This window comes from Nanorana parkeri, unplaced genomic scaffold (assembly GCF_000935625.1).
Source record: "Nanorana parkeri isolate BGI_ZX_2015 unplaced genomic scaffold, ASM93562v1 scaffold535, whole genome shotgun sequence".
Lineage (NCBI taxonomy): Eukaryota > Metazoa > Chordata > Amphibia > Anura > Dicroglossidae > Nanorana > Nanorana parkeri.
This window is the reverse complement of record NW_017306803.1, coordinates 30,803-48,523: the sequence shown is the minus strand read 5'-3', so window position 1 is coordinate 48,523 and position 17,721 is coordinate 30,803. Positions and strand designations below refer to the sequence as shown.

Here is a 17,721-nt window from a genome sequence, read left to right as displayed (position 1 = left end):
GAGGGACTCCAATGATTCCTGTACCAATGAGTTTAATGGCTCCAGGACCAACTGTAAGTCTATTTCTACTGTGATATTGATATAGAATTCAGACTGCGTTAAAGATTAACTGTACATTTAAACACATTACGTCAAACCGCTTTAGCAATATACCCTATGAACCCCACATTTACTCTTGCCTTGTTTTAAGTGTTGTCACAAAGGCCCAAGGCGGTTTAAACATTACTCTGTATACATTCAGCTTGTCTGCACTGAATCTGCAGAAAAAGGATTAAAAAAAAGATGGACACAAATCTTTTGGCAGGCAAACAGCGCTCCTACATTCATGCGAAAAAGTGCAGCCCATGGAAACAATTTTTATTTTTCAATATATTTGATGAGACGGACATTTTAACCTTTTTCACACAATGCCTACTGATAAAGGTGATATACTTGTACAAAGGACAGAAAAGATTGACATGGTGTGTTCACTCTCCTAATCTAAATGACAGAAAATGCAGATTTGTCATGTGGAAACGGTACACCCCACACTTACCACCACGTCGGATCCATAGATTTAGTTAGGGATGCACCGATACCAAGTACCATACTCGGTACAAGTACAGATAATTTTCCTGCTCCAAGGCTAGACTAGAGAAAAATCCAAAAGTTAGGTGGCATCTGTCATTTGTAAGGAGCACACGGAGCTCCTTGGATTTGTACATCTCTGGTTTAATGTATGATTTTGTTTTTATAAAAATAAAAGGGATGCACCGATACCAGTTTTACGAGTACTGGTACTTGCCCAAGTATTTACAAGTACTGATACATTTTTGTTTATTGTCATGTAACAGTTTTTCTAAAACAATACAGACTAATGATTTCTGGACAGTGGTGGAGCGCCAGAGCCAGGTCCCACCTGAAACCTCTGCAACCCTGGTAGTTCTCATGAAAATGCCAAGTATCGGCATTGGTGCCTCCCCTAGATTTAGGTGTGACAGATTACGTGCTAATGATTAGAACCTCCTTTCAGGAGTATGTAAGTGGAGCTTGTCTTATTTTAATTAGGGATGCACAGATACCAGTGGCGATACTTGGCTTTTTCACGAGAACTACCAGGGTTGCAGCGGGGACTTAGCTCTGGCGCTCCACCACTGTCCTGAAATCATTAGTCTGTATTGTTTTAGAAAAACTGTCACATGACAATACACAAAAATGTATCAGTACTTGTATCTGTGAGTGGGCAAGTATCAGTACTTGAAAAAATTGTATCGGTGCATCCCTTTTATTTATATTTATAAAAACAAAATCATACATTAAAACAGAGATGTACAAATCCCAGGAGCTCCGCATGCTCCTTTACAAATGACCGCTGCCTCCTAACTTGAATTTTTCTCTAGTTTAGTCTTGGAGCTCAAAGGTATCTGTGCATCCCTAATTTTAATCTCAGATAATTAGGGACTGGTGCTCTTCGTTAATAAGGCAAGATAAAGAGCTCTTTTAGGCCCTCAAAAAAAGGTAGTGGCTGCCTATGGGTCTGGCAAGGGATTTAAAAAGCTAGCCACATCATTTAAAATTGATAATTCCGCTGTAAGCAATATCTTCAAGTAGATTAGATTCCAAGCAACTGCTAATTTGTAAAAGATTGGCCAGGCCAGCAAATTCAACTCTAGAGCTGGATGTTTAATGCTAATAGAAATCTCCAAGAACCCCAAAATTTAATTGAGGGATCTACAGGTAACCCCTGTAAGAGTCGGTGTCTAAGTGCATGCATCTGCAATCAAGAGACTACAAAAACTTAACCTGCATGGGAGGTGTGGCAGAAGAAAAAAAAAAGTATTTTCTGTCCAAAAACAACATTAGAGCACAGTTTGCTATTGACCGTATAGGCAGCGACCAGGCCTCCTGGAACAATGTGCTGTGGACTGAAAGTTGTTTGGCTACAGTAGCAGTAGGCATGTGCGGCACAATCTAAAGACCGTTTCAGGAGAAGAACCTCATACCAGGTGTGAAGCATGGAGATGGAATTTTATGGTTTGGACTTGACTTTCTGCCTGGGCAACTTTCAGTCATCAATTCATCTATGAACTGTACATCATATTAAGGTGTTCTTGATAAGATTGTAACGCCATCTGTCCAAAAGTTCAAGCTCGACTAGAAATGGATGTTACAACACATTGAGGCGATGAACACTAGTAAATCCACCAAAGAATGACTACAAAACCCCCCCAAAGAAACAGCGAGTTATGTTTAAATCGCATTCATGTTATAGGGGGTTTTGAAACAGACAGTTCATTCAAAGAAACCAACAGACATCTTGCAAATGAAGGGATTTGGCATGGGAGGAGTGGTAAAAAAAAAATTCTAAATCAATGCCAGAGACTGGCGGGCAGTTATGTAATACGCCCACAAAACGCCATTTTTGCAATGCCAGTTTCTGAGGACAAGGGTGCACTTGGCGCAGCACAGTATCCCATGACATCTATTGATATGTTTGTTGAATTAAAACATGAGGATGTGCCTTTTCAATGATTAAGTATAGCTCCTTCATCTGTAGGCACTGTTTGAATAAGGATTTCATGTTTGCTCATCCATTTCCAAGTGGGGGCAATTATTTTTAATTTGTGTATTTAGCTGTTTGGAGTTCAGCTTTAAATGTATTAACTTTTTTTTTTGGTATTTTTAATAAGAGTGGGTAAATATTAGAACACCTATACCTACCTTTTTACTTATATCTAGGTCACAAAGAGAAATTCTCTTATTGTTTTACCAAATATTGTCACCCCTGCATTTCACATAATGCACCACTTCGCACAGAAAATTGTTGCAATTACAAATGTTTAGGCATTCTCATATTTCTTTTGTTTGTATTGGTATGACGCAAGTGAAGAAATAAAAGCCAAACCTGACACATTCCATAAAAAACTCAGAAAAATGGACTGGACAAAATTATTGGCACCCTCAATTAATATTTGGTTATTTGGTAGCACAGCCCTTTGAAAAAAATAAGTGAGATCAATGGCTTCCTGTAACCATCAATTAGTTTCTTAGACCTCTGTACAGGAATTTTGGACCACTCTTCTGTCGCCAACTGCTCCAGGTCTCTCAGATTGGAAGGGTTCCTTTTCCCAACTGATGTTTTGAGATCTCTCCACAGGTGGTCTATGGTATTCAGATCTGGACTCATTGCTGGCCAGTCCAGTACTCTCCAGCGCTTTGTCTGAAACCATTTCTGGGTGCTTTTTGACTTGTGCTCTGGGCCATTGTCCTGCTGCAAGACACATGACCTTTGACGGAGACCCAACTTTCTGACACTGGGCCCTACATTGCACCCCAGAATTCTTTGGTAGTCTTCAGATTTCATAATGCCATGCACAGAGTTAAGACATCCACTGCCTAAAGCAGCCCCAAAACATAAGTGAACCTCCACCATGTTTGACTGTAGGGACTGTATTTTTTTCTGTAAAGGCCTCATTTCTTTTTCTGAAAACAGTAGAACTATGGGCTTTACCAAAAAGCTGTAATTTTGTTTCGTCTGTCCACAGCACGTTCTCCCAAAAGGATTTTGGCTTCCTCGGGTAAGTTTTGGCAAACTCCAATCTGGCTTTTTTATGTTTGTGTGTCAGCAGTGGTGGTCCTCCTACCATTGCGTCCCTTTTAATTCAGATGGCGCCGTGTAGTGTGAGGTGACACAGTTGTACCGTGTGCCTGAAGGTCAGCTTGAATTTGTCTGGAAGTTTGATCGAGGGTTTTTATCCACCATTCGAACAATCCTTCGTTGCAATCTTTGATCAATTGTTCTCTTTCGTCCAGGGAGTTTAGCTACAGTGCCATGGCCTGTAAACCTTGGCAGTGTTGCGCACAGTGGACACCAGAACATTAAGATCTCTAGAGATGGACTTGTAACCTTGACATTGTCCATGCTTTTCCACAAAAACTTGGAATGCAATTATTTCTTGCAATTTGGAGAAGGTGCCAATAATTTTGTCCAGTCCATTTTTGCAGTTTTTTTGGCTTTTTTTTTTCCTACACTCTCTTTTGTGCCATACCAATACAAAGAAAATAAATAAACATGAGAATGCCTAAACATTTGTAATCGCAACAATTTTCTGCGCAAAGTGGTGCATTATCTGACAGAGATGCAGGTGTGCCAATATTTGTGTCTCCTATCTATCCATCTATCCCCTGCAGATTTTGTAAGTTTGCCCACTTACAAAGAAATTAAAGGTTTATAATTTGTATCATAGGTGTGTTTTAAATGATAGAGACAGAATATCAACTACAAATCCAGAAAAAACACATGATACAAATGTTATAAATTGAGTTGCAGTTCAGTGAGTAAAATGAGTATTTGATCCCCAAGCAAAACATGACTTAGTACTTGGTGGAGAAACCCTTGTTGGCAAGCACAGAGGTAAGATATTTCTTGTAGTTGGTTACCAGGTTTGCGCACACCTCAGGAGGGATTTTGGTCCACTCTTTACAGATCTTTTCTAAATCCTTAGGGTTTCTTGGCTTTCACTTGGCAACTTGAAGTTTCAGCTCCCTCCATACATTTTCTATAGGATTAAGGTCTGGAGACTGGCCAGGCCACTCCATGACCTTAATGTGCTTCTTGAGCCACTACTTTGTTTGCTTGGGGGTATATTTTGGGTCATTGTTATGTTGAAAGACCCATCCACGGCCCATCTTCAGTGTTCTGACTGAGGGAAGGAGGTTGTCATCCAAGATTTTACAATACATGGCCCCGTCCATTGGCTCCTCAATGCGACAGTCGGCCTGTACCTTTAGCAGAGAAACGACCCCAAAGCATAATGTTTCCACCTCCCTGCTTGACTGTAGGGATGGTGTTCTTAGGGTCATAGTCAGCATTTTTCTTCCTCCAAACACGGCAAGTCGGGTTAATGCCAAAGAGCTCAATTTTGGTCTCATCTGACCGCAGAACTTTCTCCCAATCCTTCTCAGAATCATTTAGATGTTCATTGGCAAACTTCAGACAGGCCTGTACACGTGCCTTCTTGAAGAGTGGGACCTTGTGGGCGCTGCAGGATCTCATTCCATGGCGGTGTATTGTGTTACCAATAATTTGTATGGTGACCTGTGGTCCCAACTTCCTTGAGATCATTCAGAAGCTCCTGTGTAGTTTTGGGCTGATCCCTAACTTTTCTCATGATCATCCTTACCCCATGAGGCAAAATCTTGCATGGAGCTTCAGACCGAGGGCAATTGATGGTTATTTTGTATTCCTTCCATTTGCGAATAATCGGTCCAACAGTTGTTTCCTTCTCACCAAGCTTCTTGCTGATAGTCTTGTAGCTCATTCCAGCCTTCTGCAGGTCTACAATCTTGTCCCTAATGTCCTTTGACAGCTCTTTGGTCTTGCCCATGGTGGTGAGGTTTGAATGGTAGAAAGAGATTCTGTGTTTTATATACATACGTTGTCCGGAGCACCTTCTTAAATTTGACAGGACTAATTTGTGTACCACATAGCCAGTCTGTGGGAGCCAGAATTATTGTTGGTTGGTTGGGGATCAAATACTTAACTCACTGAACTGCAACTCCATCTATAACATTTTGTATCATTTGTTTTTTCTGGATTTTTGGTTGATATTCTGTCTATCATTTAAAATACACCCAAGATAAAATTATAGACCTTTTTATTTCTTTTTAAGTGGGCAAACTTACAAAATCTACAGGGAATCAAATAAGTGTTTTGGGAAAAGTTTAGTACTTGGATTACAGTAAAACCCTACAGATGTATCCTACAGATGCACCCTTATCAAAACGGAAAACCGTTTTAGATTCACTTACACTTTAAATGTTAACCTTTAATATTGCAATCTGCTAACAGCTTGTCATATTTTCTGTCCTTCATCATACTAATAATGGCAGAATGTTGTGTTATAATTTGCAGAAACATTTCACTTAAACCCTACAATAACAAAAGTGAAATGGAAAATGACTTCTTGTTTAATAAAATAAAAAATGGCCACAATCCTCTTCAAAGTTACAGTCCACAGATTTAAATGGTTGTGGAAGCAATAGGTAGAACATTATCTCCCCACGGATTTGGATTGTACGCTATTGGCTCTCTGACATGAGATATTATCTTACACATTAACAATGACTTGGGCTTTGATACGGCCAGGATCTACCACACCCCTACAAACCCAGTAGAACACCCTTCTTTTTCTACTACCTGGCTTTCTTTCCTCTCACCTTATTTCTCTTACGTACAGACTGTTGGGCGGACACGCTCACTCACACACTTGCGCACACTCACTTGCGCACACTCACTTGCACACACTCACTTGCACACACTCACTTGCACACACTCACTTGCACACACTCACTTGCACACACTCACTTGCACACACTCACTTGCACACACTCACTTGCACACACTCACTTGCACACACTCCATGCAACCTACAGGCATCCATGTAATCAACTGATAACCGTTTGTGGTCAAATCCTATTCTCTGTATTGTGAGTGGGTGTGGTCATTTAATTTCTTGATGTGAAATGCTGTCTACCGCCTGTTTTTTTACTATTTTGTTAGTCCTGAAATTATTTTTTTTTTAAAAACACTTCCTGGAACAGAAACCTGTCGCTTGTACTGTATCTAAGGCAATCTGAGTCTGAGCGAAAATGATATGCACCTGCATGTTACCGGCTGTATCATTTTCTCCTCTGTTCACCTCTCGCATGTCTCACAGTTGCCATTTTTTGCAGATTTTCTTGAACAGCCAATGTAACAGCACAGTAAATTTTTGTAATCTGAGAACTTTCTAAACTGTTAAGGCTCTGTTCACACCTAGGCGTATCGAATATGCGCGTGTGACACACGTTTTTACCGCGATTCTTGGCTGTATCCCAATGGAAACGCACAACAAAAACACCGCAAAGAAGCTCATGTACCTTTTCAGGCGTAGGCCGTTTTGTAGCGCGTTCAGACGGGCTGAAATACTGCAAGGTGTGAACCATACCCATAGAAAACTAATGGGATTTTCATGTTTGAGCGTTTTGTAGAGCGTTGAACGCGCTACAAAACGTACAGGTGTGAACCAGGCCTTAGTGTTTCTATAGAATCCACTGCTGGTTTATGAATGTTCAGTTCGCAATTTAGATTCACTTTGGACGCATAAAAAGGCAGTTTTCTCTTTTTTGATTTTTCTTCATAGTTGACGTTTCAATGTTTATAAAATGCCCATAAAACACGACCAGCGCCTTTAACCTCAGTGGTGTGGTGTGGATGACAGTTCTCTATTGCATGTGTTTTGCAACAGCAACTCATGCTGAGATGTGTTTGGAGTGCAGGCAAGCGTTACGCTTTAACCTAATTAAAAAAAATCACACCAAAGGAAATGGAACATTTTGGGGACATGAAAGACTCTTTTTAATCTGATTGTTGGATTAGAGGAATAGTACAGGCCCAGGAAGTTTCCTCCCTCGTATCTAAGGCAGCTTAGGGATTGGTTTTCTTTCTTTGCCTGGGTTTGCTCTTGAAATATCAAATATAGGTGTAATGCCCCGTTTTTATATTTTGTCTGAAAGAAACTTGCAGGATAATTTATGCAGAATAATACTGTCCTGTTGCAGGTGCTGCATTGCTTTATGTAATTTTGGCACCAGCCACTTATTATGCAGCAAAAGGTCTTTTCTGTTCGCTGTAAAGCTTTTGTATTCTGCAGTTTTCCCTTACCTATTCATGCTGATTGATTCTTGTTTTGTTTTCTCCTGAGGATTTAAGCTGTTTGGTTTGTTCTGAGGAGTACTTTATGTAAACTGACCATCGCCTCTTGTCATGCTCAGGCTTACAGAGCAGATAGTTGTCTCATATGGCGACTCGTATGTTTAGTCATGAAGCAACGTCAGGCCATTTTCGCAACCACCAGATCATTTTTTTTTTTTTTTTTTTTTTTTTTTTTGTTTGTATCACTTAAAAGATAAATAAGATGGAGAGAGATATAGGGAGATGTAGGGATAGAGATGTAGATGGATATCTCTAATTTAGCATCTTCTGTTAATGCATTGTGTTTTTATATATTCTCATTGGTCTTTGTTTTGTATTTTTCCCAATGCAAGGTTTTGCTACCTACAGTATCTATGGTTGGAAAACACCTGGGGCCTCGGAAGGATTTGATGGGTCTTAAGAACAAAGAAAATGATGAGAACAGTGGCCCAACAACCACTGTTTTTGTTGGAAACATTTCTGAGAAAGCTTCTGATATGCTTATCAGGCAACTTTTGGCAGTAAGTAAACTTTAAACCTATGCATTTCCACACATCTTGTACCTCTTTTCAGGGCATCCAAAAACATAAAATGGTATTGGTTGTAAAATGAAGCAAGCATTTAGCTGCTGTAGTCAACAAGTGCACTTTTCTCTTTCTCCTAGTTGTGTGGAGGGTCATTGTATTTGAAGTACTTCATTTTGTTTGAAGTACACTTTTTTTTTTTTTTTTGCAGTCAGATTTGAGAAAACCCCAGTATATGTTGTGTTACCATTCACCCAGCCTACCTGTGTGTTTTTTTGTTTTTTTAATGTCCTACCTTATTACTGTTTCTGCCCTGAACAATTTGAAAGAGTTTGTCCTCTCATCAACATACAAAGTAAAAGCCAGATTTCGAATTCTTGAACCCTTTTTTAGTACAGTGTTCAAATCTAGTTTACAACTGCTAATGGAATCTGACAAAACCGTAATGGCATGCTTAATTATAGTAAACATAATTTGTCACAGTTCCCTCCACATTACATAGGGGGAGAAGCTAGGTAGGATTTTAAGCAAGTAAAACATAGTTTAAAAATGTAAGCAGCAATTGAATTATTTTTTTTTTTTTTCAAGTTATGCAATGTAAATGGGAACATGTAATTTTAGGTGTTTTAAACACATTTGTTCACATTTGATTTTGTTTTCTAGAAATGTGGCTTGGTTTTAAGCTGGAAGCGTGTGCAAGGAGCATCCGGGAAGCTTCAAGGTAAGTGTGGTATGTAACCTATTTCTTTTGGCACTCCGTTCCATAAAACAAATGCATGCTTTCCTTCTCAATATTTATTCAAATCTGAATTCGCTAAAGTTTTTTTTTTCTATTCAAATCTAATTTACTCGTATATTTAGCCCTATGTATCTTGTTTACACACAAATCTTTATCATCCACTTTTTATCATTTATCTCCATGTGTGTCCAGCCTAAGGTTTGCATTGTCTACTTTTGACAACATGCACGTGCATAGTATCAAGGTAAAAAGACAGGAGAACCTGCATTGGATGCTAATGTGTAAAAAGTAAAAGAAAAAAAAAAACACTTGCTGTTTTACACACTCTTGGAATTTTTAAATCGTGCGCAATACTGTTAGGCTTATACTTTTAAGTTCCTGATTTGTTTTCCTTTTTGTACAGCGTTTGGGTTTTGTGAGTATAAAGAACCCGAATCTACTCTTCGAGCTCTACGTTTGCTTCATGACCTGCAAATTGGGGAAAAGAAGCTTCTGGTTAAGGTTGATGCTAAGACAAAAGCCCAACTGGATGAATGGAAAGCAAGCAGGCGTGCTTCCAACGGGGTAAGTAACGTTCTTTTGTCCCTGCACAAAATAGAGATAATTTTCCTGTGTTAGTACTACGGGCAATTTTTTTAATTAGTTGGGAAGCCTTCGTTCTTTTGTCCCGCATTTTATTTCTGTCTTTCGATTTCACTCAGTGAAACAACACAAAGTAAGGGGTGCAGAGATCTCCTTAACAGGAAGACAGTTACAGCACTCTACTCTACAATAGTAGAGTTTCTAACCCTTTGGAAGCAATAGGATTGAGCTTTGGGTGTCTCGTTCTCATTTTGTAGCTGGGCTTGACTGAGTAATATAACACCTTCATGGTGATTATTGGGGCTGCTTTGAGCGCTATAATGCACACCATAAGAGGATCTCACAATTGTATTGTTATTACTAATGTTGTCAAATGTTGCCAGCTGGTTCTATGGATTTTCTTTACATTCACCCTTTCGCTGCCACCGACGTGTGGAAGGCAACCGCTTACAGCTGGCCATGTCAGTATGCCATACGTCGGTGGCTTTTACCCTTCTGCTGTAAGCGCATGGTCGCTTCCCTGTGCGTGACTGAACAGAGGATTGGTAAATATCTGTGATATTTACCGATCCTGTGTGCAGCACAAACACTGGAGTGATCAGCTGATCACTCCAGTGTTTGTAAACATCTGGGGACACATAGTACTATGTGTCCCTAGTTATGAATGAACAGAAAGTGCTTTAAATCACTTCCTGTGCATTCATGCGTTTCTCAATGGGGAGAAGCACTCACTACAGAGGCTTCTATCCATTCATAAACTGGTTGATAGTAAAATATTTACGATCAGCAGTTTCTGAATGAATGGGAAGCCTCTGTACTGAGTGCTTTCCATTTATTTAGGGCCAGTTCACACCACAGTGTTCCAGAGCTGTCGGCCTCTAGAATGCACTGTACCACAACCTGGCTGGCTCCTTGTGTTCAGGGGCGGTAGGGGGGGTGGTAGTGGTTTGAAGTCATTGGCACCGCAGCCACACCCGCACCCGGTGCACATTAGTGCCTGCGTTTCGGTCCCGTGCGATCTGCAAAAATCCAGCAGTTGAAAATTAAAACAATGGGGGGGGTGAAATGGTTTGGCCAGCTGAGGTTAAAAGCGTTCCAGAAGGCTCGGCAGTGAAAGGGCTAAAGTAATATTAAAATCTCAATTTTTTTTTTTTTTCAATAATCCAGGTCAACCAAATATACATTGCTCAGCAAACTATTTAAATTTTTCCCCAATCACTTAGTCATACTGTTTCCTAACAGCTAGCTCTAACTCTCTCACATCTGCTTCCCTGTACTTCCTGTCCAGTACAAGATCACAAGGGATAGAACAGCTGTCCCATCTACATGCTTGGGGGAGCAGGGGAGTTGCTTGGCTTGCTGTTTTTGTGGGGCGACACACAGCATACTAGCACACAAGATGATCCATAGGACCCTGCAAGGCAAAGGAGCCCCCATAAAACAGGATATCGGGGCTAGTTTCTGCAGGAAACTAAGACTTTTAAACATTAAAGGGCTGCATCCATTGGAAGTGATACATTGAGTATTTGAAATGGCTTAAAAAACATTTTGACTTGAATTGCTTTAATGTTTCATATTGCTAGCATGAAGCCTAAAAGAGGTTTGATTTCCAATTATGTAGACTGCCCGGCCTGAATCAACAGCAGAGGAAGAGGATGACCTTGATGAGGAAACAAAAAGAAGGGATGGAGTCATTAAAGGTGCAATAGAGCTCTTAATAAAAGAGTATTCCAGTGAGCTAAATGCCCCATCTCTGGACTCTGACTCGCATTCCAAAAAGAAAAGAAAGGATAAGAAAGAAGAGCTATCCGTAAGTCAAGTTAAATGCGTCATTTTGTTGTGTTGTGAAAAGCATTAACTGATAGTCTTTATTCATGAAGTTGTTAGGATCATTATTTGCCATACGAGATGTTATTTTTCAGCATTAAGAGCCAATGTAAGCTGAAATTTATTAGTATGCTGGAAGTAGAGGATTTTATACCATAGGGTGGCTTTGTACAATTAGGCATTGCTATAGTAAAAAAGAAAACAAAGCCTTGAGAACCTACACACAATGGTTTTTAAGCAATTTAATTAAGCATTTGATCACAAAATGTTGCTGAATAGATGAACCCACCTTTACCACCAATGGTTTCTATTAAAACTCTGAGACCATTAAAGCTGTTGCTAGTAGGTTGCTTAATCCCCTTGGTGCTTTTTGTGATCAAAAGCTGGATTACAATTAGTTTCTGAAACATGTGACATTTTATTTCTATAGCCGTTCACAATGATACCATATAGAAATATGTCAGCGGTGTGGAAATATAAAAAAAAAAGACATGTCCAAGGACTAGAATGTGGGGCCGAATGTACTTGTCCCTCATGAGAATCTACTAAAATTTTTCTTTAACCAAAACCCTATTTAACATGCAAGATGGCTGGTCATTTTATACAAGTGATCTGAGCTCCCCCACTCTACATTTACCTCTGCTAGCTCGCAGCAGGGCTAAATGTAGAAACAAACTACCCGCCTGCAACTGCATGTCCCGGGCGTCTGGCGAAAGGAATTCCGCGCCCCTGTATGTATTTATAACTAGATAGTCGTGCTGGCCATGTATATGTTTTTGACAAATTAAAACTGCTGAACAGGTTATAACCTAAACCCAATTAACCTTATTGCAGATTACTTGTTCCTACATCTGGTGGCTGCTATGGTTTCTCATATTTGTATTCCTTAATTTTCACTTGGTGATCCTGCCAGTAACTTCTTTACTAGAGTGACAATGCTCACTCATTGCACTGTATTAAGGTATAAGCATTGTCACTTTAGGCTGCTCTCCTTATGTGGACTGTGAACACCACCTCCTTTCATCTCCATTCCATGGGAGGAGTTATCTGTAGTATACAGAAAATAGCTGGAAAGCTGTTAAAAGAGAAATATGGTGCAACCTTTTATTGTGATCTCTTTAGGGTCACAGGAGGACATAAACAAATGACCTCCTGTGACCCAGAACGCTGCATATAGCGGGTTATTGCAATTTTTGAAGGGTTCCACCCCGCTACCTGGTTGACAGCTGACTCTGCCTCTCTAGCCTCCAATGAGTGCTGGAGAGGGGTATCTTTGCGGGGAGCAGTGACTGTCGCTCACCGCTTTCTGCAGTGAGATGATCGGGCACTTGAGCGATCGGTGGTATGTGATTGCTTAGTTTTCGATCAACAGAACCGACCTTTGTCAGACTCAGTGTCACGCGTCAGCTCGGATTATGGGGGATGAGTGTATTTCACTCTCCCCATAATTCTCCTTTTAACCTTGTTTAAGATGAGCTCAATGCATACAAAGTTGCAAGAACACTGGCATTTTGACAAGCTCAACATTTTTTCCGTTAACGTCTTCCAGGACAGCATTATGAGATGGAGGCCCCTCCCCAAACCACAGGAAACAAGTCACCACTGCAAACTTAAAAGGCCTACCTTTTCTCCAGTCCATCAGTCTTTGTGCTTCCTCTGTCAAACTGGGGAACGTGTCACTGAAACGCTAGGGGAGCCTCCATCTTGCAGCTTTGCCTGTGGCTTCCCTCCTATGATTACCAACCTGCCTGACTGTGTGGGACAGATTTCACTGGCAATATGGTAGGTGATATGCCTTCCCGATTGAGGCCTCTAGCTAGTCCTCCTGTGCAGTCAAAGGGGGTACGCTGGCTTCCCTCTTTCAGTGCCACGTGAGGGCCTGGACCAGAGCTGACAGATCTCCCATGGCTGTGCCCCTTGAAACAGTGCATAAGGTTCTTTAGAGGCAGTTGTTAGGGAGTGGGCAGACCCGGAGAAGAAGCCTCTCCGATCGTAAGCAGAGATTCCCTGTTGACGAAGACTCAGCCTTAATTTTGAACAAGTCGATGTTGAGCCTGATGAAGGGACCCTGCGAGGTCCCGGAAGAGCTTTTTCAACTGACAATCTGTTCAATAAAATGAATGATTGATTATCCTAAAAGGATTTTGGTGTGCTGGTGACATTCTTCTCTACCAAACTTATGTTATAGCGGCGCCATCCGCAGGCATTTCAGCACCCATCCCTGTCATTGGGAAGGAGTGAGACAAGTTCTTCTCTACAAACTTAATTCCGAACAACAGCTAGGGAACAGCTCTTGGACTCCCTTCCAATGCTATTTAAGGGTGTGGGATTTATTGCAGATGCCTCTGCTGAATCAGTTAGGATGACCGCTAGGTCTAAGGCACTTATTAACTCCTCTCGCCAAGCCTTATGGCTGAAAGCTTGGCAGGGTGATTCTGCCTTAAAACCTAGATTTATGTAATCTCCCTTTTTCAGGTGATTTACTTTTTGTATCTGAATTGGAGACATTTTTAGAAAGCACTGCAGACAAGAAAAGCTTTCCTGGAGAAAACTTTTTTGGAACCCCAGAAATAAACCTCAAGATAGGACATTGGCAGGGGCAGAGGGAAAATTCTCTTTATTCCTCCCTCCCAAAGCAGCAATGACTGTCTTCTTCCAGTGGGAGAAAGGTTAGGGGGGTTCCTCCCATGCTGGATGGAGATTCATCCTGAATCTGATAAGAGGACTACAGATTGGATTTCAGCAGTCCTTCCTCCCAGACGTTTTCTTGTTACAAATCTTCCAAAGTCTCCGACCAAAGCAGAGGCTCTTTGTCACATGTTGGGGGAGTTAGTGGATCAGAGAGTTATTCAAATTCCTGAAACGAAAGGGGTCAGGGCTTTTAGTCTCACATCTTTTGTAGTGCGGAAATCTACAGTAAAATTTTGACTGATTCTCAACCCTTAGCCCTTAAACGTTGTAGTGAAGTACAATTGATTCAGGATGGAGTTTGTCTATTCAGCCCCGATTCTATATGGTGGTGCTGGACCTAAGAGATGCCTGTCTTCACATTCCTATCCATCAGACCTTTCAACAATTTCTCAGGTTGGCGTTAAGGATAGGCCCAGTTGTCCACCATTTTCGGTTCAAAGCGCTCCCTTTTGGGCTGTCTTCAGATATTCTCAAATGTTTTAGGGGAAGCCCTTGAGACTGAAGGGGATCAACATCATACCCTATCTACACTAAATCCTTTTGTCTGCCACCTCGGCCACCCAGTTCGAGGAGGATTTAGGGGTGACAGGAAACTAGTTACAAGATCTGGGATGGATCGTAAATCTTCAGAAATCCACACTAGTTCCCTCACAGGTAATTACCTACAGACAACATAACTGCAGTAATTTATCTAAGCAAGCAGGGGGGCACCAGAAGTCCTCACCTGCAAAATCTAGCCAAAGAGGTTTTTTCCTGGGCAGAAGTGAATCTGGCCTCACTGTCAGCGGTTCACTTGAAGGGAACGCAAAATGTCACGATAGGTTACCCGAGTCTTCATAAGTTACTCTAGGACAAGTGGTGTCTAAACCCGGAAGTCTTTTTAAAAAATTTTACATCGGAGAAATAAGGTAATCCAGTAGTGGATCTTTTTGCCTCACAGGAAAATTCAACGATCAATTTTTTTTTTTTTTTTGCTCTGCATCCAAGAGACTCCGCATTGGCACTGGACGCACTGTCAAACCCATGGGTTTTTCCACTTTGCTATGGATATCCCATCCATTTTATCCCCAGAGTACTTCAGAGGTTCTTTCTGGAGAAAACAAAAAGCTCATTCTAATCATGCTTTTTTGGCCCAAGAGAGCTTGGTTTGCTCTCCCTCATGGACCGTCCACCTTGGACCCTTCCTCGCAGGCCGGAGCTAATAAATCAAGGCCCTGTCCTACATCCAGAGGGTCCAGATTCAATCAAACAGCCTTTTATCTGAGGAGAATCTCCTGAGAGCTAAGGGTCTTTCCAATAAAGTTATTGATACTCTTTGTGACGGACTGAACCGTCACTGGTGCTGTTGGAGGAGCCTGGGGGCTAGCCTCCTTCCTACTATGGACCCAGAACTATGGAGACCCCCCTGGGACCTCTTGGGGCTACAATGATCCATTCTACCAGGTTTATGTGTGGAGGGATGTACTGTACATTTTCCCTGGCACTACATTTGGATGACCCTGTGTGTATTATAGGTACAGGCTGTGACTCCAGGAGCACTGAAGGGGGATAATTCTGGACATTGAACTGTTAGTTTATTGGCCCCTTTGTTGTATTGTGTTGATGATGGTATTAGGATAGCTGATTCTAGGAGTAGCTGACTCCGGGTGTAGATGAGTAGATCACCCTATGATACACTCAGGAGATAATCCCATCACATGTGTCTCCTCTCTCCCTATTCATTCATTAAGGCATCGGGGAGGGGATGTCTGTTTGCATGCTGTTCATGTTTGATTGCGTTATGTGTTTAGACCCCCAGAGCTGTATATATATACTGAGCTGGTCTTCAATAAAGCAGATCTTGGTTTCCACCTCAACATTGGTGTTGTCTAATGATTGAGTGGTTTAGTGTTCTGTCCTAATATATTGGTTCTCTCCAATAATTAGGCAGGTTTGGGCTGAGGACACTGGGATTCGGGTTCCAGCGGAGAGGAAGCTGTTTTCTGACGGAGGTACCCAGTCGGGGTACCAGGTGGTCCGTCACACTCTTCTCAGTCGTAAACCTGAAACCTAGAAAGATTGATGACAAGGTATTGAAGACCTTTAGTGCCCGGAGAAGCAGGTGTAACAGGAAAACGGATATCCCAGCTATCTTAGATTTCCTGCAAAAAGGGGCAGACAAGGGTTTAGCGCTCTTTTTAAGTTTCAGGTAGCTGCGCTTACTCGTATCTAGATTTTTCAAAGCTCCAAAGAGAGTAAGGCCAGTTCCCATCAGATATTCGTCAGTGGGATTTATCTACAATATTGCAAGGACTTACCGGCCCCCCTTTTGAGCCCTTAAGTGAATCCTTCACCCTGTAAACAATATTTTTAATTGCTATAACTTCAGCTCGGAGAATTGGTGAACTTCAAGCCTCATCTATCAGAGAACCATTTCTTTCTATTTTTGATGATCGTATTATCCTAAAAACAGATCCTGCTTTTTTACCAAAAATGTCCTCTACATTCCACAATCACAGGAGATTTTCCTATCTAATTTTTGTTCCAATCCCACTAATGACAAGGAAGTATCCTTTCACTGTCTAGATGTTAGACGTTGTCTACTACAGTATCTCCAGGTATCAGAAAGTCAGGTGCATTGTTTGTCCTCTTTTCTTGCATGCTAAATGCAAGCCTCTAAGTCCTCTCTAGCTAGATGGCTTAGACAGTCTATTGGAGAATCTTAGAATGCTAAGCAGTTGCCTTCTCCTACCTTCGTGAATGCATATTCTACTAGAGCCTTAGCAGCTTCTTGGGCCGAAAGAGCTGGTGCTACCCCAGAACAAATCTGCAAAAGCTGTCCCATGGTCAAGCCTTTCTACCTTCGTCTATCATTACCGATTGGATCTGAATTCTTCGGATCAGGCCTTCGGTCGAAAGGTACTTCAGGCAGTGGTCCCGCCCTAATATGTTCTTGGTTATCCACTCATAATGCTGTCTTGGAAGACTTTAAGGGAAATCCACAGTTAGACTTTACACTAACTATTTCCAATAGTCTTCCAGGACAGTAAGTTTCCACCCTTTAGTGTTTTTTTGCATGATTGTTTTGTTGGTGTTGGTGTTTTGTTGGTTGTGTTGTATGTTTTGCTATATCCAGTTTTTTCTTCGGTTATCGTGATGGCTAAGGGACTGGAGAAGCCTTTTAAGTTTGAAGTGGTGACGTGTTTCCTGTGGTTTGGGGAGGAGCCTCCATCTCTCATAAGGCTGTCCTGGAAGACTATTGGAAATAGTTACTGGTATTTTCTGTACTTGCAGAAAATGTACTTAGCCAGAAATAACTAGTACAGCCTCCACAGCTAAGAACTGGTAAGCTGCAAATTACATTTTTGTTTTTGGGTTTAAATATCCTTTAGAATATATACATGTGCTGTAACCTTTTGTGGCCATTCACAATTTGTTATATCATGTTGTACTGCTACTTCAAAGGGATTGCTGTGGATATTTTTCTACTTTGTGTTGTAACAGATTTTCCCTGAATCATTCTCCACGATGGTTGACTGGAGATAGATGGCTCTGCCCACTTGCAGGAAACACAAGACTAGAAAGTTTAAAAGGGCCCATAGGAGCCAGTAACTTCAGTTCTTGTTTCCTGTATACATGTGCACACCATGCCAGCTCCTGGTCTG

The 17,721-nt window shown here is 41.3% G+C and overlaps 1 protein-coding gene across 3 annotated transcripts in view; it reads left to right on the top strand.

The window, feature by feature from the left end:
* Positions 1 to 17,721, top strand: part of RBM25 (RNA binding motif protein 25) — a 41,490-nt gene that overhangs the window by 2,295 nt on the left and 21,474 nt on the right. For 2 of the 3 annotated variants that reach the window (XM_018561632.1, XM_018561634.1), the window contains exons 3-7: positions 4 to 53; positions 8,068 to 8,235; positions 8,902 to 8,959; positions 9,381 to 9,541; positions 11,181 to 11,369. In XM_018561632.1, coding sequence (XP_018417134.1) covers positions 4 to 53; positions 8,068 to 8,235; positions 8,902 to 8,959; positions 9,381 to 9,541; positions 11,181 to 11,369 — 626 coding nt within the window. Of the gene's footprint in view, positions 1 to 3; positions 54 to 8,067; positions 8,236 to 8,901; positions 8,969 to 9,380; positions 9,542 to 11,180; positions 11,370 to 17,721 lie in introns of all 3 variants that reach the window. The other variant, XM_018561633.1, reaches the window with a different exon arrangement.